This window comes from Schistocerca gregaria, chromosome X, assembly GCF_023897955.1.
Source record: "Schistocerca gregaria isolate iqSchGreg1 chromosome X, iqSchGreg1.2, whole genome shotgun sequence".
NCBI classification, from domain to species: domain Eukaryota; kingdom Metazoa; phylum Arthropoda; class Insecta; order Orthoptera; family Acrididae; genus Schistocerca; species Schistocerca gregaria.
In genome coordinates this window covers 776,335,719-776,361,168 of record NC_064931.1, presented here as the reverse complement: position 1 = coordinate 776,361,168, position 25,450 = coordinate 776,335,719, and the positions used below count along the sequence as shown (strand labels likewise).

The following is a 25,450-nucleotide window of genomic DNA, read 5'->3' as shown; positions in this document are numbered from 1 at the left end:
ATTCATATCTTCCTTCCGTCCAGATGATGGAAACTGTACTTCCCAAAACCAAATTTTTCTTCTTTCATACTTGTTGAGCTACCGCAACCTTTCATGCCAATAAGCAACTTTATTTGCTCAGCATTGTCAAAAATGCAATTATAATCATGCATTGTGCAGATTGAGTACAACCACCTAATTGTGATAACAAATACCAGTGGAATTAAAGGCACTTATTTTTTTACTGTAATAACAGCAACAGTCTGAAGACTGTAACGAGTTACAGATTAATTTATTAATATTGCAAGACATACATGAAAATTTTGTACCTCATCTTCAGGTCATTACTTAATCTGACTAGTGATAAGACAATTTGACTAGATTCACTAACATCACAATGTGTGATTGAAGCAGTCACTGTGAAGGTGAAATGTCAATTGAAATATCATGCAAGTCGTTATTTTCTACTGCCAGGCAAACCCAGACCCACAGGAACATCGCTGCTGACATCGAATTTCACAAAATATCAGCTCATAAATACATGGTAGCAAGAACATCCGTATGTGTTATTCTAATATATAAAATTTCATTAAATTTTGAAGATGTAGCACCATATTTTGTGTAACTTCATAAGAAACTAAGTTCTCTAGATAATAAATCTCACAGTAGTACATACAAGGTATGTTCAAAAAGTTTTGGGAATTTTCATTTTTTGGAAATAATCAACATTAATGTTATCTCCTTCAAAGTATTCCCCATTAGGTATTATACACTTACATCTGCGCTTCTTAGCTCTTTCAGCGATATGCTTTTAATCTCGTGTAAACTTGTAAAGCAATGGCCTTTTGAAGCTCTCTTTAGTTTTGGAAACATAAATTCACATGGGGACATATCTGGTGAATATGGGGGCTGGTGCATCATTAAAGTGTTGCTTTTCACCAAAAATTCACAAACTAGCAATGAAGTGTGAGCAGGAGCATTACATGTAGCAAAGCCGCAAATTGTTACGCCACAAATTCAGACTGTCCTTCCCTGCCCCCTCCGGATTGTTTCTTGCAAACAGCATTGAATACGTGGGTAGTACTATTGATTATTTGACCTTTTGGAAAGAACTTATGATGAACTAGGCCATGAAAATCAAAGGAAACAATGAGCAGAACCTTTACATTTGATTGCATTTCCAAGCATTTTTTGGTCTTGGAGATCCAGAATGCTTCCACAGGAATGATTGACCGTTAGTGTTGACATCATACCATAACCCATGCTTCGTCAAGTGTTATGACACATTTCAGTAGTTGTACATCATTGTTGACTTCATTTAGCATCTCCTGAACGACCTTTATTTACCACTATTTTTGGTTGAAATTCAACGCCTTTGGCACAAATTTTGCTGTGGCGTGTCTTATACCCAAAACATCTGAAAAGATTTAATTGCATGGCCCAATTAATCATCATGAGAAACTTCTCTGATTGTGATTCTACAACCGTTCAGTCATTTCTTTCACTTTTTCTATGTTTTGATTGGTTGTTGGCGTGTTGGGACATCCAGAACATTCAAAATCTTCAACTTCTTCACGGCCATCTCAGAAATGCCTTTACCACTTGTAAACCTTTGTTTTACTCATAGCAGACTCACCAAAAACAATAGTCAACATTTTTAAAACATTGTTGCCTTCTCCAATCCATTTGTTTCTTTCGATCAATACTGTCCATTCGTAAGCAAACGTATGTAACCTTCATGACAACTAGTGACACACTAAACATCCAATATGGCTACCATTGTACAGATACATTTCAGACTGTTTACCAACAGGGCAACAATAAATTGTGTGAATTAGACTAATACAGCCCGTGAAATTACAAAATTCCTGAATGAGATTTTCACTCTGCAGCAGAGTGTGCGCTGATATGACACGTCCTGGCAGATTAAAACTGTGTGCTGGGCCGAGACTCGAACTCAGGACCTTTGCCTTTCGCAGGCAAGTGCTCTACCAACTGAGCTACCCAAGCACGACTCTCACCCCGTCCTCACAGCTTTACTTCTGCCAGTACCTCGTCTCCTACCTTCCAAACTTTACAGAAGCTCTCCTGCGAACCTTGTAGAACTAGCACTCCTGAAAGAAAGGATATTGCGGAGACAGGAGTGCTAGTTTTGCAAGGTTCGCAGGAGAGCTTCTGTAAAGTTTGGAAGGTAGGAGAAGAGGTACTGGCAGAAGTAAAGCTGTGAGGACGGGGCAAGAGTCGCGCTTGGGTAGCTCAGTTGGTAGAGCACTTGCCCGCAAAAGGCAAAGGTCCAAAGTTCGTGTCTCGCTCTGGCACACAGTTTTAATCTGACAGGAAGTTACAAAATTCGCAGTACTTTTTTTTACATACCTTGTATATATCACAAAATAAATGTAAATAGCTGCTAACAAATAAACTTAGCATACATAAGCATATACATATGAAATTATGTAGAATGGCAATTAAAGAAGAACATATCTGCATACCATTAAATGAGTGAGAATTTAAAGGGGGGGGGGGGGGTGTTTTGTATCTAATTCTGCTAATGCTTTTGTATATTAAAACTGGAAATAAAATTTGTTCACTTTCTGGGTGAAAATACATTATCGTAAACTGTTGAGAGAGAGTAACATTACTTTTTTAATTTATGTTTCAGAGCCGAACGCTTAATTCACATGATTATGTTTTCTGGTGTGGAGACTTCAACTATCGTGTGGACATGGATAAAGATGAAATGAAGGAATTGATTAAGAAGAAAGAATATGATAAAATTCTACAGTATGATCAACTTAGGGTTAGTAAATTATTTCAGTAACGTAATGTCTACTGCCCCACTCCCACCCTCCACCCCTACCCACCTCCCTCCCCCCCCCCCCCCCCTCTCTCTCTCTCTCTCTCTCTCTCTCTCTCTCTCTCTCTCTCTCTCTCTCTCTCTCTGCAGGTTGTGTGTGTGTGTGTGTGTGTGTGTGTGTGTGTGTGTGTATTTATTTGTATTTGTATGTCAAACAGATAATTTCAGTTGCGAAAATTGAGATATTGAGCTGAAATTTTAACAGAAGCTTTATTGGATGGATATTGCAGATGGAAAATTCTAGCAAAGCACACCTGTAGCAACCAAGACAGGTCATATGTAACTTTGTTGCTCAAGTTGGCTGATTTCAAAGTAAGTTATTTCAATGTAATTACATTGGTTGATGTTCACTCATGCTTCAGACATTCAAATCAACTTTAGTAACCAGTTGAATGTAAATAGTATTGTTCTGGTTCAAATGGTGAAATGACGTTGGCTGTCTTTGTGAAAAATGAAAAAAATATTTTAATGTGCATTCACATAACTACTACTGGACATTTACTTGTACATAATTATTGTTCCATAGACAGCTACTAAAAATTTGAAATGTGTCTACAGGTGCAACAGCCACACAGACTAGACTATTGATAGATAGATACATGCCTATTTCAGGTCAGTAACAACATGCTGATTTCTTAACTGTCAAGCTCAAATGAATCAGCTGTGTGAAGATTTGTGCTGAAAGGTTCCTTTAAAAATTCCTGCTATTTTATTGTCAGTCATATTCAACTGGCAATTATTCTCAAACTCTTATGCAGTCAGCCCATGGAAAAAGTACAATGCTGCCGATTGCTGTGAGCACTTTCCAGTTTTAAACATTGTATATTTCTCCACTGCAACATTCATATTGCTTGGTGCTCATTCTGTTCACCATCAGGTAGTAGTAATTCTGCTGTGGTTTGTGCCAGATTGTGGGGGCTGCTTTAGCCAAAAGAAAAAATCTGGTTGGTTGTTATGTGCAGTGAGGTGTTTGATTCTTCCACTTAGTGGAACTGTTAATCACAGTAACAATGTGGGTGAAGATCGTAAAATAATTGGTTGTAAACCATTGTTAAAAATACACACACACACACACAAAAAAAAAAGTTTTGCATCACCCCAGTTCTCAGAGCTCTTGAAGATAGACGTTGGCTGTGAATATTGTATCACAGACACAGTACCTTTGACTGTTCAGAGATGTCACTAAACTTGCACAAAGATGTAAACAACCATGCATGGGCAGGGCCTCTTAGATGGAGGGGGTCCAACAGCTGATCAGTTCCAGTCATTCCAGCAAGGAGGAGGCCACGGCTTGTGTTGTGTGTAGTTCAGTCACACCTAGACAGTCAATACCGAGGTTCGATCATGTCCGCATTGTTACTTTGTGCTCTCAACAGGGGAAGTGTCCAGGCATCTCAGAGTGAACCAAATCAATGTTGTTCGGACATGGAGGAGATACAGAGAGACAAGAACTGTCAATGAGATGCCTCGCTCAGGCCGCACAATTTCTACTACTGCAGTGGGTTATCGCTCTGAGGAACCCTGACAGTAATGCCACCATGTTGAATAATGCTTTTCTTGCAGCCACAGGACGTTGTGTTATGACTCGAACTGTGCGCAGTAGGCTGCATGATGCCCAACTTCACTCCTAACATCCATGGTGTGGTCCATCTTTGCAACCACAACACCGTGTGGTACAGATGGGTCAACAACATGCCGAATGAATTGCTGAGGATTGGCATCACGTTCTCTTCACCGATGAGTGTCTCATATGCCTGTGACCAGAAAATCGTAGGAGACGTGTTTGGTGGCAACACGATTAGGCTGAACCCCTTAGGCACACTGTCCAGTGAGTGCAACAAGGTGGAGGTTCCCTGTTGTTTTGGGGTGGCATTATGTGAGGCTGACGTACGCCGCTGGTGGTCATGAAAAGCGCCGTAACGGCTGTACGATACGTGAATGCCATCCTCCGACTGATAGTGCAACCACATCGGCAGCGTATTGGCTAGGCATTCATCTTCATGGACAACAGTTCACACCCCCATCATCCTCATCTTGTGAATGACTTCCTTCAGGATAACGACATTCTTGACTAGAGTGGACAGCACATTCTCCAGACATGAACCCTGTGGAACATGCCTGGGATAGATTGAAAAGGGCTGTTTTATGGACAACGTGACCCACCAATCATTTGTAGGGATCTACGCCTTTGAGGAGTGGGACTATCTAGACCAACAGTGCCTTGATGAACTTGTGGATAGTATGCCACGACGAATGCAGGCTTCCATCAATGCAAGAGGACGTACTACTGGGTATTAGAAGTACCGGTGTATACAGCAATCTGGACCACCACCTCTGAAGGTCTCGCTGTATGGTGGTAAAGCATGCAAAGTGAGGTTTTCATGAGCAATAAATAAGGTGGAAATGATGATTTTGTTGATCTCTATTCCAATTTTCTATACAGGCTCCAGAACTCTCGAAACCAAGCGAATGCAAAACTTTTTTTTAATGTATGTATATCATTTTCAGTGCTACTTCTCTGAAATCTTAGAAGTTGATGCCTTACCCTGAGGAATAAAGTCCTTTTTAGCTTAGCCTTTGTGAATGAAATTTTTCAACATGTTGACCTTGCATGGTTCCACATTACACTTGTTCATCACTGTAGTAAATGTAAGGTGCTGCACTCTCCTGCAAATTATTCTTCATAAAAATACCATCCTTGCATCTTCAGTATGGCTCTACTTCATAAGTAATTTCCTCCCATAATTCGTTTTATTGTGAAGCCCATGTTCTTTGACATTCATAACATTGTTCACCAACTTCCATTAGAATTCATGACTTCTTTCATATGCAGAACAAATTTTTCTGCACTCAGAAATTTGGCTTTACAATACACATTACAACATCTAAAGTTGCCTACCTTTTTCTTAAGGATTATGTCACTTTCGTGACAGTGCAGATTAGTGTTACTAGTCCTACGACCCAGCTCGATAGTGGGAATGACCTGCACATTTTTCCTGTTGCAAGTGATCTTCTGTTGCTCCAGAATCTACGATAAACTGCTGGTAGAAGGAGAACAAGTTCTTCTGCATAATCTTTGTAGAATTATATAGGTATCTCATCTGGTTCTGGTTCCTTTTCACTAGTAAGCAATTGTAGTTGCTTTTCTATTCTACTATCAGTTATCACAATATCAGCCATTTTGGCATTGGTACAATGATCGAAAAGAGGGATTGTGTTACTGTCTTCTGTGGGAAAACAATTTCAGGAGACCAAATTCTGTATTTCGTCCTACTCTGTGTTATCTTCTGTTTTGGTGCGAGTATGGTCACTGGGTTAATTAATAGAGAATTTTGAACTGCTTACTGACAATGTAAGACCAAAACAAGATTGGTTGGCAAAATTTTAATTTCAAAGTCATGTGAATGCCTCTCCCATTGCTCACTGTATGCCCATTTTCACTATGTTCAGCTTTTGTTTGTCAGGTATTTTTTGACTTCTCTTCAATCTGGGATGAAGCTCTCTTAGTATTCTAATGCAGCTATTAAACCACAGTGTCTCTCTCCCATCCCTTAATATATTGCTTGGAACATACTTGTCTAAGGTATATTGAACAATGTTTTGTGTTTTGGATTTTTTGCCATTTATGCTTCACATCTTCAACCTCAGCACTGAATGTTTGATGCTGCCCAAGATACACTGCAATTTGCATCCTGTCACTCTTTCTGAGCAAAAATATTTTTGGGGTGTTCACTAACCCAACAAAACCCCATGTGCATCTCGCATATACTTTGCTACACTTGTAGCTGCTTCCTGCATGTAGTGCATGCGTGATCTATTAAGGGAAACCCTACAATTCTGCATGTGATAGCAGAGGTCAAGGGATTTGCATCTTATAGCATCACAGAGTAGTCTGAGCCCCTGGTTTAGACTTTGCGCTTTGCTCCAAACCAAAGGACGCTGATCGACACTGGGTATGCTCCAAACCAAAGGACGCTGATTGACGCTGGGTACGATGCTGCAAATGATTACCATAGCCTGCACCCCATGGGCATCTGCCGAAAGTAACCAAGGATGGCCTCAAAACCCAAGCAACAGACGTCATTGGTGCTGATATGTGCCACTATTTGCAAGTGGTTGCACCCAGTACGCCCGATAGCCACCAACGAGCCTCTTCTGTGTCATGGACAAGATTCCCTCTGCCACACTGAGGGGTTGAATTACGTGACTAATGGTGGAGCTCCCAATGGCTAGCAAACCTGCCCTCTTCACTTGTCTGGACTGAGCAGGAAAATTGGCCACTGGCCCAAAGGGAGAGGCATCCAGTACTGGCTCAAAAGGATTGTCAACTCTGTATAACACCTCATACTTGTTGCTAAGCCGTAAGGAACTAGTCGTGTGGACCATTCCCTTTTTCGCCTTCTGCCCAGTGACACATGAACCCACCACTGACTGCCATTCGCTGACTAGTAAAGACAAACAAGCAGATGTTGCACATCAGAAAACGCAACAACATCCTGGTCACCAAATAAATTCAGCAGCACCAACCATGTCAAATGTCTCATCACCAGCATCCTGATGCTGCCATTACCTCGAGTAGTAGCCAGAAGCCTTTCGACAGTGGCTAACATAGCGTCCAGCTGTTTAAGGACAGCAGCCAGTTCCCTTTGTGGCCGCTCACAACAAGCACGGTCCCTGCCTTAAAAACTGAATAGAATCTCAAAAGCACTGAGGTGTAACTGAAGATGGAATGAAGGCCAAATATAAGTGAGAGAATAAACAAACACTAAAATCTACTTTGCAGAGTTATCAGTGCAGCCTAAGATCAAAAGATCTGCTCGGCCTTAAAACAGGAATAAATTTCTCTACTGAAAATGGATGGATCAACAGTTAGTTTTTATTAGCACTTCAGCTTACACGAAAGCTATTGCAGGAAATAAACAAGCTAACTCTCAAGCACTGACTTATTAAACAGAGTCATGTGACATGGCTCCTCAGATGACGAATTGCCTCACACGGATATGCACTAAGATTTATACAGAAAAGCTTAAGGGCAAATTAGTAACACTAGTCCACACAGTAAAATACCCAAGTACAATTTGCTTCATTGTGGTAATGTGTGAGAAACGGAAATTAATCTAAATTACTGTGTGTCAGACAACAAGTGTCCTTTCTGTTCCATGGCAGCAGCTGCACTGACCATTGTATGCAACGGTCACGAAATTTAAAGAGGGTCATGCGAGACTGCTCTTTGGCCAGTAGATCACCTCTCACAGATATACACCAAGATTTACACAAAAGAACTTAAGAGCAAACTAGTAACACTAGTTTACACAGCAAAATACACACATACAGTTCATTTCCGTGCAGAAATAAGTAACAGAAACTAAACTCAATTACTGTGTGTGAGATAACTGGTGCAGTTACAGATGTCATTTCCATTATGTGGCGGTGTTTCACAAGTTTGATTTTGTAACTTTTTTGGTGTTTCCTTCTCATTCATCCACAATTAACCCTGTGCAAACAATATAACTGTCAGTATATATGCACTAAAGAGAAATTCATTACTAAATATTTAACACACACTTAGCAATCTATGGGACAAACCAGAAGAGTGGAATGCTTTTGCCCCCACCGCCTGCCTTCTACACTACTATTGACTGAGCATTATCATCCTCTCTTGCAATCTGATGTACCTAAACGGTGATACTAAAGAAGTATGTAGTGTGCGAGTGTGTGTGTGTGTGTGTGTGTGTGAGAGAGAGAGAGAGAGAGAGAGAGAGAGAGAGAGAGAGAGAGAGAGAGAGATATGAGTGATGAGTGAAAATTCTTTGCCTGGACACTCATTCTCCAGTTATCACCTTCAACTCCACCAGCAAAATGTGGATTCAGATGCAGATTGCAATGAGAATGTAAATTAAATGTGTGTTACTATGAATTATGTTAGAAATTCTTTTCTTAAATGCTATTGAAGTTATCATGTTACCTAAATTAGTTGGCAAATAATGACAAAAATTCTTTTTTTCAGAATCAACAAGATCAAGGTCTTGTATTCAAAAATTTTATTGAAGGAAACATTAATTTCCCTCCAACATACAAGTATGATCTATTCTCAGATGACTATGACACAAGTGAAAAATGCAGAGCACCTGCATGGACAGATAGGGTACTGTGGAAGCGGCGGAAGCAGATACCTGACATGGGTATGACTGCTTTTTCATTCATGTGTTTACATTGTGCGCTAGTGAGATTAAATCATGAAATGTGGAAGTAATTTTTGTTCTTAGTTGAAGTAATTTTAGTTCTTAGTTCATATTAATGAATACCATAGTTGTTGTATATCTTATTTACAGGTAAAAACTTTTTAAGCATTAGTTTACTGACCTTTCTCCCATATTAATGGAACATTTTAATTTTTGCTTTGATCTTACATAGCTTACTATTTTTTAAAGTTCAGTGTTTAGTTATGGGAAATATTAGAGATGTCTAATCCAGAACAGCTAGCTAGTGAAACTTATAAAAATGTTTTTTTCATTTGATCAAAATGTCTGTAATTGAAGCAAAAGTTGGTAAATCGACGCAAGAAACAAAGAGGAACTATAAATAATTTTTGTTACTTGACTGTATGGTGGTTATGGGCTTTTCACATCATTTTAATTCATAGACCATTATGAAACCATTTAAGAGACTCATGGCACAGAAAACTTTGTGGTAACTTATGTTGAGACATAAGATCATCGGACAAAAATTAGTCAACCCTAGAGAAACCTTTTCAAGCATCATTTAATAGTGTGTAATTATACCCATGCACTCAATAATGTGTTGTTAGGAAGATAGTCCACAAGGCTATACAGGTGTGTCACATCCAGGTTAAGCCACTCACTGATGATTTGGTTATGCAGTTCCACCAAATTGCAGGGGTGCTGATGTCAGCATTTTCCTGCCATTCCAACATATCCCACAAATTTAATATGGAGTTCAAGTCAAATGATTATGCAGGCCATGTGATATGTAATAGAGTGAAGGAGTGTTCTAAAAGCTGGTCACATATTCTTCCAGCCCATGAACTTTGCTGTTGTCATCTTTATGTGTCTGTGTGAGCAATGGCCTTTTGCAAAGTGACTGACTCCAAATGTTCATTGCATGCAGTTCCCATCACAATGTTATTTCCCCAACAGATTGGAATGGACCTACTTTCACTGCCTGCAACAATTCCTGTTGGGTTTGGAAACAATTTTTATTCACAAGCCTTAAAACGTGTCTCTGGCCCCTCTCAATCAGGATCTTTTTCCGGTCACAATTCTGACATTGTGTTCTGTGGTCCTCCCACATGTTATACCGCTGCTTGTAGAAGCTTTGAACAGTCAGCCATGAAACACCAACAGAATCCAGCAACGGTGGGTTGGTATGGGGCACCCTCTGCTGCGCATCTTCATTGCAAGGAATTTTTGTTAGTACTCTATCACTGTTCATTAGGTCTTATTATTAAAAAGGAGGTAACACAATAATTCTTGTTTCATGGTAAACAGTCAGTGGTAGATCTTAGATATCACAAAGATAATGTTCCCGCATGCATAAACGGCTGCAAATGGCAATCCCAGGTGTTTGACAAATGGACATCACATTACTCCACAGAACCATACAGGGCTGTCAGTGGTCTACTGTGGACCAGATCATCACCTATTTGACCTATTCGAATATGGTTCTTCAGGAGCCCATTTCCACTAGGGCTGCACAGAGACAAATGCAACAGATGTCTTACTTGTGTCCCTTTGTTCAACACAGAGTTAAATGCTCAGCATGAACCCACAAACACTATGGAACGGTTGCAATGTGTAACATGGTCCAGTGAATCTTGTTTGTTGGTTTAGCTATTAAGGCAACTGACACCATGGCTGTTGTGAATGGCGCAAGAAGCTGTGGAGACTGTATGTCAGTAAGGTAGTGTCCAGCTTTAGTTATCAAAGACTGGTGCACGTTAGGTGGACATTCTTGCATGTCTTTCTGACGTTAGAGTACTTCGTTGGAGATGAATGTTTCAACAGGACTGTGTGACATGTCACTACTTTTTGGTTGCCCCCAAGTGAATATGTGACAGTGACTATGGCTGGGCCTCCCATATCACTTGATCTTAACCCATTTGATCATTTATGGTATACTGTTGATATCCATCTATGTTCAGTATGCCTAGCACCAACTACCTGAGAAAATTGTAGGTAGCAGTGCAAGGTGTGTGAATCAGTATCTCTCTAGAATGATTTGACCACCTTGTGGTGCCCATGTTGCAGCATGTTACTTTAGTTTGAGGATTCACAATGACTTTATCACACAATTTGTACTAATCACTGACTTATTGTAATCACGAGGTTGCTTCTGTGATTTAACTACTGACGTACATTGGTTCTGCAAATTTTAGACAAACATAGATTATATGGTGTATGTTTTCACACTGTATCAAACACGATTCTGTTGAATATTGTTTTAGATCTCTGAAAGTTTTACTGTTTTTATTTTTACAGACTTACCAAGTGATTGGAATCCAGGGAGGCTTGTGCATTATGGACGCGCTGAGCTGAAACAAAGTGACCATAGACCAGTTATTGCAGTAATCGACATTGATGTGGGCCACGTAGATGAAGAGCGCCGAAGCCAAATATTCATGGAAGTTATTCAGGATATTGGGCCTCCAGATGCAACAGTGGTGATTCAGGTATAGATGATGTAGATGTTACTTCAATTAGTGAGCTTTTGGAAAAGAATTAGCATAAGAAGCATGCTGAAAGTAATTGATAATATATGATCTCACATGTAGTTGGTACAATTGACTATGTTGAACAGCATATTATGTGTAACATGTGTCCTGCCCATCACTGTCATAAAATAAAGAATACGAGCATAGTTATATTGTGCCTTGGTGTTCACAGTTACTGTGTAATGTATCATACTGCTGTGTGAATCTATGTGATTAATAGCTGGATGTGGTACGTGTGCTCCAGGATCAGAAAGCAATAGCTGATTAATTGATCAGGAAATGGAAGAAAGTCAATTATTACTTACTGAAAATCAAAATCAATAAAATAACCTAAAACATAATAAAAGCTTGTGAATATTATTTGGAGCCAATGTAGGTATGAGGGCCAGGAAATAAGATTGCGTGAGGAATGGAAAAAGAGAGGCAAACTTCCATGGAATAATTCTGTGCCCACTCGTCATTTGCACTGAATGTTTTTCGTTTGCTCATGTTTGTCACAGTTTTCATCTACCACTGCAGACTGTATTAATTTCATAGTATTGATCTTTCCTAAGTAGTCACTGTCCTTTCTTATTTACTATCTGCATCATTTATTAAAGCCCTTCTGCTATCAGCCACTTCATTACACTGAATCATTTATAGCACAAAACACAGATACCTTTATTTCCTTACTTCTTATACGCAGAAGATTATTTGTTTTTTATGGAAGCTGCATGTTCTACATTTTTTACACATCTACTATATTTGGTAATAATATATCATAATGTCCAAGTACTTAATTCACAGGCAGTTGATTCTGAAGCTACAGGAGAAGATCTCTTTGATGATAATTTCATGATGGCACTTCTACAAGAACTGAGTCAAATTGGAGAAGTAATTCTTGTCAGATTTGTTGAAGACACAATGTGGGTCACATTTCGTGATGGGCAATGTGCTCTGGTGGCAGCCAGCAAGTCTCACACACAGGTATGTCGTCGTTATCACTTATTTACTTAGACGTAGTATATTACCCTCTAGAGTTGTTGAAAAGAAATGATGCATTTATGGAGATCAGAGTTGTCAACGAGAATGCAAACTTATCACTAAAATCAATCAATTATACTGAGCTCACATGAGAGTGCACATGGAACTAAATTGCCTGGTTCAAAAGATCACTTACATACATAGGACATTCTTATAAGTTACAGAATTCCATAAATAAGTGTCTGAACCTTCCAGAAATCACAAATGTTAATTGATAAATAAATTCATAGTGTGGTAATAACTGATGACCTACTCGTTGTCAGCCAGTGGCTATAATATCTACGTCACGATGAACAAGGCACAGCATGTAGCATCGCTCCTCCTCCTTGGAAAACAGTGCTCTGAATCCTTGTGTTCTGGTCATGTTCTCAGGTCCCATCATAACCCCCAGCTCAGTAATCACAACATATTTAGAGGATCTTAAACATGACTGTGAAACAGCAATTGTGTAAACCTGAAGAGGTTGAAAAATCAGCCAACTAGTTGCAAATAAAGGTTTATTAACCCTTGACCTAGGTTTCGATATTTGTAAAAATATCTTCTTCAGAAGGAGGCCCACTGAAGAAGATATTTTTACAAATATTGAAACCTAGGTCAAGAGCTAATAAACCTTTATTTGCAACTGGTTGGCTGATTTTTCAACCTCTTCATATTTGAAGGATATGGCTAAATATTTGTGTGAACAAAGATTATAAATGTTACTGATATCTGTTTCACTCACAGCAATATATGCACTGCTCTTAGGTCCCAACCTAACCACAACCACACCCACAACCTTGTAATTCTAGGTGGGGGGGATCAAATATTTGTGACCATAGTGAAAAAGAGAATGATTTAAATTTCAGAGCTAGAAATTCATTGTCTTGGTCCTCACCTCTCATTGGTTACTTGAAATTATCATCCCTTGTCATTCTCTGAACAATAGAAAAACACCGTCATGGCTGGCAATGTTCCATATCTTCACTTTAGCCAAAAATAGCGGTACCACAAATGACTAATTTAGATAGTAAGCAAAAAAGAAAGTGAAGATAAAAAGTAGTGTAAATCATTTCTTTTTTATTTTATTTCTTCTTGTATTATAAGAATGTAGATAATCAATACACAATATAAGTTTATTATAGATATAATAATAACTTTTTTACATATATACTTTATGTTAATAAAATGGTTAGTAAGTTTGATTGGTCAGAATATGTTAGAAATAAATTTTTTTGTACCATCTTAAAAAGGGGTCATCTTTTATTCAGGGTCAAATATTCTTGGATAAATATGGTATTTTGTTTGTGATTACTTTGAAAAAGAAAATCTTATATACTGAATTACTATTTTAAGTATAGCCATCATAGTTGCCATTGATAACATAGCATCCCGATCTTTTACCATTAATATCTATTACAACCTCTTTTTTTATATAAAGAGACAAGACAATAGTTTACTCAAGCATACATGGAAATATAATCTGTAATACTGATCTGTTACATGTGTCTTAGTACAGTGAAAATAAAGATACGAAAATGTAGATAGGAAAGGTTTTCAGAGCCATTGAGCCCTAGCAGTCTTCTTGAAGTTACTGTTAATCACTGGACCCAAAAACCTGGCATAGCTGTGGCTTACCCATTAACACAGCAGTGGTGGTGCAGAAACTAAAGAGGGCAGTCCAATGCTGCAGAAGCATGTATTCTGCACCTTCATCTGCTGGTTATGAAGATTAGTCAGTAGAGTGAGGAACTGTCATGATGTACACAGTTTGTGTGTAAGTGAAAAAGAAAAGACTGAAGGTAGGTGGCTTGTCCTGGCATATGTTTGATTAACTAATTCCGTTGATTAAGTCTTTACTTAGTATTCTATAAATTCAGTAGCAACCTCTGCTAATGGCAGAAGTAATAGATTATTGTATAATTATGTTTCTTGGAGAAACATGACTAAAATAAATTATTTAAACACCACAATTTCCTGCCTATGCCCAAGTGCCTCATTTTTGGAGTCCATTTTCTCGCAGGGGTGTTTCTTATGTTAAATGTGGCACAGCTTCACCTCAGCTGAAGTATTTTACTCAACAAGATTATTCCAAAACCCAATTTGTGGAACACTTAGAGTTCCTCATTGTGCCCCATTCTCTGACACTTTGTCAAAAGTCGCAATGTGTTAATGAATTGATAAATACACTTGGACAAAGCTATTTATTCACCTGGTGTTGTAAATATCTTTTATAATCTATTACTTGATGATTGTTCAAATAATTGTTGTAAATGAAGGTCTTGCAACATAGCCACAATTCAGTCTGAAACAAACATATTAAGAGCTGCCCTGTATGGAACTGTAAATATGAATTGTTTTATAGTGCTAAAGCTGTCATCAACCCAAAGGTTAGTTTGAAACCACAATGAATTACCAAGCACAGTCCTGTTAGAGGTCGTATGCCATTGCGACCCTCGGAAATTTGAATAGATTTACTACACCAATTATAGGGGAACCTACAGTTTGATGTGATTTGTGAACCACAATGTGTAACTCAGCATTTTTTCAAGTTAACAAACATTGAGAGATGTGAAAGAAAAGTGACAGACAAAACTTCTATCACTAACTGGGGATTGAACTCAGTACCTTTGGATCCATACTCTGGCACTTCTGCAGTGAACCACATTTTTTGTATTAAACTGAAGAATAAATTATTTCATGTTCCTTAATTGGTGTACTTTCCTTTCTGCTGCATGTATGATGCAAAATAACCTGAATGTGGAATGAATGTGCAGTGTGACATGTGAATGCTGTATGTTTCATTTTTTTTTTTTTTTTTTTATGCCGACGACACCTCCTTTATAAGCTGGGGCTCTACAAAACAGCTAGCAGTGCAAAATAATATGAAGAACCCTAGCCTCATCACAGAATATATGACTAAAAATAAATTGGCATTAAATAAGGAAAAGACAATTCTAATGGAGTTTGTACTAAATTACAAATCAAGACAAGTGGATACTGAGCCAGAGTATCAATTGAAACAATTGATAAACATAAATTCCTATGTATTTTACTTGATGAACATCGTACATGGAAGGAACACATCAGCTACATGTGTAAAAAAATCTCGTGTGATACCTACCTGCTAAAATGCCTTTCTAGCATAATAGCATCACTAGTCTTAAGACAAATCTATTTTGGTGTTATACACTCCCACCTACAATACAGTATTGAGATTTGGGGCAGGACACTAACGGTATACATGGATAGGGCTTTTAGAGCCCAGAAGAGAGCAATTAGGATAATAGCAAATATTAGTAAACGCCAATCCTGCAGAGAATACTTAATTAAGTATAATATACTAACAGTGTATTCATTATATGTTCTAAGGACTATACTGTTTGTAAAAGAAAATGTGGAGCACAGTATAATAAATAGTGATATCCATAGTTATAATACAAGGAAGAAAGAGGATTACCACATAAAATTCAGAAATAAAAAAGCAACCAATCATAATCCATTTTCTGCTGGAAGATTTTTTTACAACAGACTGCCAAATACCATAAAAAAGTTAAAAGGAAACATATTTAAAATAAAGTTAAAGCAGCTGTTAATTGCTAAATATTTGTACTCCATCAAGGAATTTTACTTAGCATTGTGAGTGTTTACCACATTAATTGGCCTTAAATTTAATGCTTACCATAGTCGCCATAAATTACTGTCAATCTTTCACCCAGTAAACATAGGGGAGTGGAATACATTGTTTTATATCTCTCTCTTCATGTTGTATGAAACTAGGATCTATCTTAATGTGGTTCCCTAGTCCAAATTGTTACGGTCCCCACTTCAAGCCCTCAGTGTATGTTATTGGGCACGTAAAATTTGCTGTACACAAACTATCAGATAAAGTACCATTTTAGAATTTCCATTGCTTCGACATTATGATAAAAAAAGACAACATTTCCCACCTGGACTATTATTAAATATACTGGATTTAATAACAGTCCAGGTGGAAAATATCATTTCTAAAGTTCTGTAGGACTGTGGATACAAATAAACAGAAATTTATGACGAAAGATTAAAAAATCTTTACACTGTGTTTAGATTTCCATCAGATCATTTCACTGTAATTGTAATTTTCTTTGATAGAAGTACTGGCAAGAGTGCTTTACAAAACCTGGAAATAAATACATCTTTCCTTTGTATTACCATTTTTCCATTCTTTTTTTTCTGAGATTGAAAGTGTTTCTCTGTGCTTTCCATTTTCACATTTGCCTTCTTCCCACCAACTACCAGATACCTTCTTTGTAACCCTTGTATTTTCATCTTCTGTATGTATTTGTTCTCAATTCCATTCAACTATTTTTTGCTTCCATCTGTGTATCACTTGCATTTGTATGAAGCTTTCCTCTAGAAATTATCATCAAGTCTGTTGTACATGTGGTGCTTGTTTTATCAGAGTCTTAAATTTCGTAGTACCTGTTGTAAGAAAGTCACTGATGTAAATATTGTATGCACACCATTTCCAGGCAAAAAACAGTTTCTTCAAAAGCAACACATTGTATGTGCATTTGATGAGTAATATTATTGTGATAACCATGGAATGTACAGCTTCGTTTATACGCGCTGTGCATATTTGTTTGAATGATTAAAACTAAATTACATGTATTTCTCATCATTAAGTCCATTGTTACAGGCAGCTCTTTTTTCATTTAATTTTTGTATTACACATTAATAGCAAGCCTTCTTTTAATGGAAGGTAATTCTCTCTTCTTCCAGATTTGTGGTCATGCATTGAATCTTTCCTTAAAAACTCCAAATTGGCAAGATCAGGCCCTGAAGGAAATAGAGCTCTGCAGCAATAACACAATACCTTTATGCGATCACATCGAACCTTTACCTGAGCTATCAAGTGATGTATCATCCACAACTGATCAAGAGTGTAAGTGATAATCCATTAAGAATAATCTGAAAGTAAGAAGATAATGTCAACTTACCCTCACATATAAAACTGTAAACCAAGTGTACTTACTTTAGTACAAATGTAAAAAGTGATATTAAGTTGAAATACATAATAATACACATTTGTGAAACTGAAATACAGATTTTCTTATAGGTACAGACAAAGCAGATTATGTGTATAGTGTGGACAGATCATACAGTCCAAGTCCTGGTGAAGAGTCTGATGCGCCGCTAAAAGCACCTCCCCGACCAGCCCCTCCTGGTCGACCACCTCTGCCGAGTGTGTCACCTGGAGCATCACCATATCAACACAGAAAACAAGTTCCTAAGGTTTGTTTTTGTACAGTTATTACTCAAATCCATAATCAATTAAGATTAAAGTTTTAAAGTTTCCTTTGACTAATATAATATGGGGCACATTCATTTCACTAGCTGTAAGTACTGTTTTAAGCTGTGGCTAAGCCACGTACCTGCAGTACCTTTTTTTCCAGGATGCTAGTCCTGCAAAGTATGCAGGAGAGCTTTTGTGATGTTTGGAAGGTAGATGAGGTACTGGGAAGTAAACCTGTGAGAACAGTTCATGAGTTGTGCTTGAATCACTTAGTCGGTAGATCACTTGCTCAGAAAAGGCGAAAGTCCCAGGTTCGAGTCACAGTCAGGCATACATATGTGTCATCTCCCTGTTTCACAAGCTAGCACGCTGCGTGTTAAGCTGTATTAGCAAGTGACATTATTCTGAACACACTGAATCAAAGAAATTAGTCATTCTGTTTGTTGTGAAAGAATATATAAATAAAAGAAAAATTACTATGACTGTAGTCTTCATGTCTGTAGGATGCATGTTGCACAATTAAATCTGGTACCCCTTCCCAATACTCTTTGTGCAGTTCGGCCTCATTATTAAGGATAATTCTTGTGGTAGTGAGAGGATTATGATGAAAGTGATCAACAAGTAAATGAAGTTGTTATTTTTACAATCCATCCATTGTGAACCAGGATTGTATCTGCAAAGACTGCCGAAGTTAACTTGACCTCAGTCCAGATAAGGCATTGCAAATTTTAGTGAAGATATTGTATTGCTCACAAGACGATTTCCTATTATTTCTAACAGAATGTTCCTTCAGTTTACCACTCATTCAGAAAAGTTTTGTTTCCATTGTTTCTAAAAGTGATACACATGAGAATTACAAGCAATCTACATCAGTGTGAGTTCGACGTTTTTGATAATGAAATGAGGGAGCAAGTGCAAAATATAATCCATGATGTGTTCTTACACCAGAAACTTAAAATAAACAACCTATGTCATCGAAGTGCAACCGTAAACACAAAACTGAACAAAACTTTTCTGAACAAGTGGTAAATTTATCAAAAACAGTCCTTTCCACAAAGGAAATCAAAGTGTTAGTAAAAGGTGTCAAATAGGCTCCTCGTCTTAAACCTTCCACTAAGCAGTTTGATGTATTAAAAGTTGATATAGAATACAGAATAAATAATGACATTGCAGCCAAACACATAGCAAGGCGTGAAATACAAAAATGGCTCAAGTGTAACACTACTACAACTCAATCTAGTGACCACAGCACACTGAATAACCTAAAGAAGAAAATCACGCAAAACAAAACAATTATTACAAGTACAGATAAAAGTAATACCTTGGTCCTCCTGGACAAAAGTAAATATGTTGAAAAAGTGAAACTACTACTCACACCCAATACCTACTGTGTTCTTAACAAAGACCCCCACAAAAACTTTTAATGATGAAATTAAACTTAACCAAGTCCTGCAAAAGTATAATACATGATTATGAAGCTAAATATTTGATCAACATGAATCCAACAGCTCGTAAACTGTGTGGACTCCTTAAACTACACAAAAAAGACCATCCTCTAAGACCACTTGTTCCAACCTACACTGCATCAAACTATAAAATTTCCAATGAATTACATTCCTGTATCAAAACAAAATTCAAATCTAAGTTTGGAATTGTGAACTCGGTGGACCTTGTCAACAAAATTAAAGACCTTCCAATACTAAGTATTGCAAAACTAGTATCCTTTGACATAAGCAGCTTATTTACAAACATACCTACACAAGAATGCCTTGGTATTCTGACAGAACTATTATACAAAGCAGGTGTCAACCCAGTACTAGTAGAAGACATAAATTTTTCCACCCAAACATGTCTGAAACAAAATTATTTCCAATTTGAAGCTACCCTTTATAAACAGCTAGAAGGATTGGCAATGGGGTCCCCTCTCAGTCCCCTCTTAGCTGAAATATTCATGGACAATTTCAAAAACAGTTCCTAGAAAATGAACCCCTTCAGTAATAATTTTAAATAGTGATACAGAGATGTAGATGATGTACTGTGTATGTGGACAGGTACCAACAGACAACTGAACACATTCCTAGAACGTCTAAATTCACAACACAAAAACATACAATTCACCATGGAGCTAGGTGAAAAATCCATTAACTTTTTAGACCTTTACATAGAGATCACCACAAATACATATACTTTCAAATTTTACAGAAAACCCGCAACAACATACACAGTAATACCCTCATGTTCACAACACCCAATAACACACAAACATGCAGCCTTCCATTCCATGGTGCATCGCCTCACATCCATACCAGTGCCAAAACAAAATTTCCAAACAGAAGTAGGCACCATTAAATATATTGCATATAACAATGGCTGTAACCCTGAATTAGTTGACAAAATCGTGCACAAGAAACAAAGAAGAAAAATCTTGCTCTACATTTATGCCCCCTCTGCAATAACAACCGCACCAAACACCAACTGCTGCACTATTCCATATCTAAGTAAGCTATCAGACAAACTAGCCTAGGCAAAAGACTGAAATTCCAAAACTATAAAACATCATTTTATGTAAGAGGCACTACAGCTAATCTCCTATTTACCAGCAAGGACAAAACAGATAAACTAAGCAACAGTGGGATCTACAAAATAACCTGCACTGACTGCAATAAACTGTACATTGGTCAAACGGGCCAGGCCATGTCAACAAGGCTGACTGAACATGAATGCAGCTGGAGATTAAGTAAATCAGACTCCACCTTTGCTGAACATGTGCTCAAAGGAGGACACAAATATCTAATATATGAAGTGCTATGACTAGTTCATTCAGTTTTTGAACATCAATTGTTTTGTGTGTGTGTGTGTGTGTGTGTGTGTGTGTGTGTGTGTGTGTGTGTGTTTGTTTACTTTAAGTTTTTCTCCTTTATGCTGTATTTTATTACAAGCAGTGTATTTAGTATCCAGTGTTGTTGACTTATTCTGGAACATGCTTCCTGATATTCTTCAAAAACCCGTGTTGTTATTTCTGTAAACATCCCCCAGGCGTGGCGAAGCCATGTCTCCGCAATATTCTTTCTTCCAGGAGTGCTAGTTCTGCATGATTCGCAGGAGAGCCTCTGTGAAGTTTGGAAGGTAGGCAGTGAGGTACTGGCGGAATTAAAGCTCTGAGTACGGGTTGTGAGTCGTGCTTGAGTAGCTCAAATGGTAGAGCACTTGCCCGTGAAAGGTAAAGGCCCCGAGTTCGAGTCTCGGTCGGCACACACTTTTAATCTGCCAGGAAGTTTCAAGTTATGAGCTATTTATGATTTCCATAGCTACTAGTTTCATGGATAAAATGATTCAGTGGGGTACATTTTTGAATATTTCTTGGAGAGGGTGAGTGTGTTCTTGAATAAATTGTACATGGTTCCGTTTAGAAAATTTAACCTCTACCCCATATCTCCTACATCTGTGGTGATACATAAAACACATACCCTCAGCAAGAATTACCCAATGAGGATAAAAGCATTGGTGGAAACAATTTTTCATTTAATGCATAAGAAAAAAGTTATTTTGGGTGAGCAATATAAATGGGACACAGTGTATAGTGGGAATGAGCAAATACAGAAGTTCTGAGGATTGGCATAGTTTTTACAGTTCAGAAGAATGTTTCTTCTTGACTCCATCATTTTTTTTCTCCTCCAAATATTAAATGTAAACTGCATTCACTACTGTTCAAGTTAGCTTCTCGTGAATGATACAACCATTCACCCATATGATTGTCTCTCTATGAAAAGTTTGTCAGTGTTATATTGCATCAGAAGGGGCTAGCAACTATTTAGTCACATTGTCTTGCATCTCATGTGAAAAGGCTTTTTCATTGTAACATTCGTTATAAGGGGGAGCACACTGGACATGTCAGTGACGTTCTCTTACTGGAATTGTTGTCAGGTGAAACCAAAGAAGGGCACAGTGATTCTATAAAACTTTGCCACCATTGGGTACCTGCAGACATTTCTGACGCATTACATCACATTTAGGATTCATATCTGTAGAAATTATAGTTTTTGTAAATTTTTTAGATTCAAATATGTGTTTCTATGGTGGAATTCTAATTGACATTAAAGTAGAGGTTCCACTGTGGAAAAATCAAGCTGATGAGATTTCAATAATAATATTACCATTTGGTAGGGAGCTGCAAGTGCCATCTAATGTCCTCTTCTACATGGACAAATCTTTGCATACTTCCCAACAGTGGATCTCCTCTCCCCGCCCCCACCCCCCATCCCCCTGGTCTCTCTCTCTCTCTCTCTCTCTCTCTCTCTCTCTCTCTCTCTCTCTCACACACACACACACACACACACACACACACACACACACACCAACCACCTCCTTTCTTTCTAGTTGTACACTTTTTTGTCTAGATATTCTACGTAATATATTGTTTCCTAAAAATGATTATCTGTTTGTAAATCAAATACTGTACAGAAAGTGTTTCCATTCTTCATTGGTCTATGTAGAGTCAACTAGATGGTTAGATATAATTTTGTACCAATGCTCACAGGAAAACAGTCATGACTACTCAGTACACAATTTTGAAGTGTTTGAGATAAGTTAAATCAGTATTTGTTGGCTATCAAGTATTGTAAACTAGTGTTGTAGGAGACTGAATCACAACATATTTACATAACACCCCACAGGATAACAAAAATGGCAGACCCAAGTAAGGAGGCACTGTGCGCATGGTCAAAATGGTACTAGCTTATTCAGGAGGAAAGAGGTTGAATTTTGTCTCTCAGTTCTGATTTATTTTTCATGTGACATCCTGAAATAACTTCAAGTAAATTCTGTGGTGAGAGTTCTTTCAGCAAGGCTGTAGTTAATTACTTATCCCCTTTATTGTAGTGCTGAATTAATACCTATTGTGTTCTCACCAATAGAGGTGGTGCTGTGGACTCTATTCAGAAGAAGCAATGCTCAAAACCCCATCTTAACATCTTGATTTATGTTTTTCATTGTTTCCCTAAATTGATTATGTGAATGGTGGCATGCTTGCTTTGAAAAGAGAATGATTGATTTCCTCCCTCATTATTGCCGTGTTGGAGATTATGTTCATCTCTAATGACTTTGCTGTCAGCACAGTGTTTGAGCCAAAACTTGCTTCTCTCCTTTCTTCCACCACTTTTAATTTATCAGATGTAAAACTTTATCCAAATACAAATAAATCAAAAAATTATTCAATTTCCTTCATGTGTGACTTTCAAGGGACTGGACTATAGAATATGCCAAAATGAGGAGTATGTTTGTTATTGGAAAAAAAATTACCTTTTTTGATGGCCTGTAATCCATTTCCTTCCTATGAAATGTGTTTAGTTGTAACTTAATTGCCTCTATTAGTCTAGAAACTTCCTGTTTAGTGGTTGTTTTATGACTAAAAGTACCTTTAGCTTTTTACATACTGTCTAAATGCTGGCTCAATGTGTTAGAAGTAATTTGGCATTATTTATATTTTGAGTATCATGATGATTCAAACACTGTTCTTACAGGCAGGGGTGATCAGTGTTCCTTCAAAACCCTTACCTGTGCAACAGAAAATTCCTACCACCCCTCCAGAGACAGTCTACAACCAACAGGAAGACAGCAATGCAATATATGAGGAGATTCAGGATGACTACTGCCCAGCAAGACCAAGTGGGCCCCCTCCACCTCCACCACGATTAGACTCATCAGGTAGTAATGCACAAGAGATGGAGCCACCACCTCTGCCACAGCGGCAGCTACCACCGCCACCTATCCCTGACAGAGCGCAACCACCACCAGTACCAGCAAGAGCTGGTGTTCCTCCTCCAATTCCTGCAAGGGTAGGAACTGCCAACTCCACTCCACCTGTCACCCCACGTCGAACCATTTCATGAAAAAGCTACTACTACTGCTACTACTTTCTTGTAAGAGAAGTTATTCGTGTTTATGGTACCTGGAATTGTGCAGTTTGCACATGAGCTTTGGTGTATGCTGTTTAGCAGAAAAATTGTACCAATTATCAGATGTATTTCTTTTAGAGTTACAAAAGTGTCACTGAGCTGAGACATTACTTTATGCTATAAAGAAATGGCCTGCAGCACAGTTTCCTAGAACCATTGTGAGGCTGAATGCATATGAAGAATTTATTATCATAAGTAGCCTACTATTTATGTGCGGAAAGTTTATGAACACAATGATGCGTTAATTTTTAAAAATACTTAGAAATCGAGCAAAAATGTATATACTCTGTGCGTAATATATTTATGAATAGTTGTTTGTAGTAACTGAGTAACTATTTATTACTGAAAATCTGATAGTTATGTACTGTTGGTAATTTCATGTTCCACGAACAATATATTGTAATGTGTTGATGTAGTTTGTACAGTGAAATATTAATTTATCAGAGTCTAGTTCATAATGTATTTGTACTATCATGACAGAAAACCGTAGACAGTATTCACAGTATTTTTCATTTTTAAAAGACATTTTCCTATTTTAAGGAAATTGTTTTTTGGTGGATAAATGACAATATCTCAATGTCAATATGCAAATTTCAGTGATCTTAAAAAGTTGGCACCATTTCTTTGCAGAAATATAAGACTGAAGTTGGTCTCCTTTGCCGTTCAAACATTCCACTTATTTTTAGATAAAAATGTTCCTTTTTTCTTTATTGTTTGTTTCGTTTTTTACTTCATTTACTCCCAGTAATGTGTTTTTTTTATGAAGAAAATACTCATTGTGTTTCTTTTCTAGTTATTGCTTTACTTGATAGTTAAATTACACAGATTGTGCCAGTGAACTGTGATCCTTAAAATGTTATAAATAGAGGTTTTATATGTTAGGCATATTTCAAAGCATTTGAACAGATGTGATCTGTTGCTTTGAGCTTGTTATTCTTGTTTGTATATCCTGACGTTTCCTGTCCCTCCCACTCATATTTATTGCAATAATGATGAGAGCTTGACGACATGATTATGTTTTAGTAACTGTGCTTCAGTATTAGTAATGAAACCTGAATGTGAAATAGTTGTGTGTTGGAAAACACAATACTGTTAGTAAAAATATATTGTTTTGTTAGTCAGTTTGTGACTTGTTATTACATTCCCCATGCCAAGTAAACACACTAATGTGACATGTTTTGGTTGTGTCTGAACAGCTCGTATGTGTAAGTATCTTCTAAATGGTAATCAAATGAAGACTTCTAGACCCAGTACACAATAATAATTTTTGGCAAGTACACCATGTGTATGTAACGTTATTTGATTCAGAACTGTGAAATACTGAGGTGAGAGCTTACTTGCAGATTGTTTGCTTGTAATTTTCTATGTTGAGCTAATTATGCCATCTAACTTCATATGTAAGTTACATGCATCCATAGTGAAAACATTGAGAAGGTTATTAGGGCTGAGCAGTGAATTGTGTACAGATATTTACAATTCTTAATGTTTACACTAAGTGCTTGTTTAAACTACTAAAGCATGGGCACATCTATTAAGTTTGTTAAATCTTTACAGTGACATTTTGTGCCATTGAGTTGACTGTACTGTTTGAGCAACAGTTCCGAAATGTGTCGACACCTTCTGCATGTTTGTTAAAACCCCTTCTGTACTGCAAAGAT

The 25,450-nt window shown here is 37.6% G+C and overlaps 1 protein-coding gene across 1 annotated transcript in view; it reads left to right on the top strand.

The window, feature by feature from the left end:
• LOC126297796 (synaptojanin-1) overlaps window positions 1-24,913 on the top strand; it is a 131,564-nt gene extending 106,651 nt beyond the window's left edge. The window contains exons 15-21 of the mRNA XM_049989003.1: window positions 2,639-2,776; window positions 8,841-9,015; window positions 11,332-11,522; window positions 12,351-12,530; window positions 17,325-17,487; window positions 17,662-17,837; window positions 23,358-24,913. Coding sequence (XP_049844960.1) covers window positions 2,639-2,776; window positions 8,841-9,015; window positions 11,332-11,522; window positions 12,351-12,530; window positions 17,325-17,487; window positions 17,662-17,837; window positions 23,358-23,726 — 1,392 coding nt within the window. The 3' untranslated portion in view covers window positions 23,727-24,913. The remainder of the gene's footprint in view (window positions 1-2,638; window positions 2,777-8,840; window positions 9,016-11,331; window positions 11,523-12,350; window positions 12,531-17,324; window positions 17,488-17,661; window positions 17,838-23,357) is intronic.
• The last annotated feature ends 537 nt before the right edge of the window (window positions 24,914-25,450 follow it).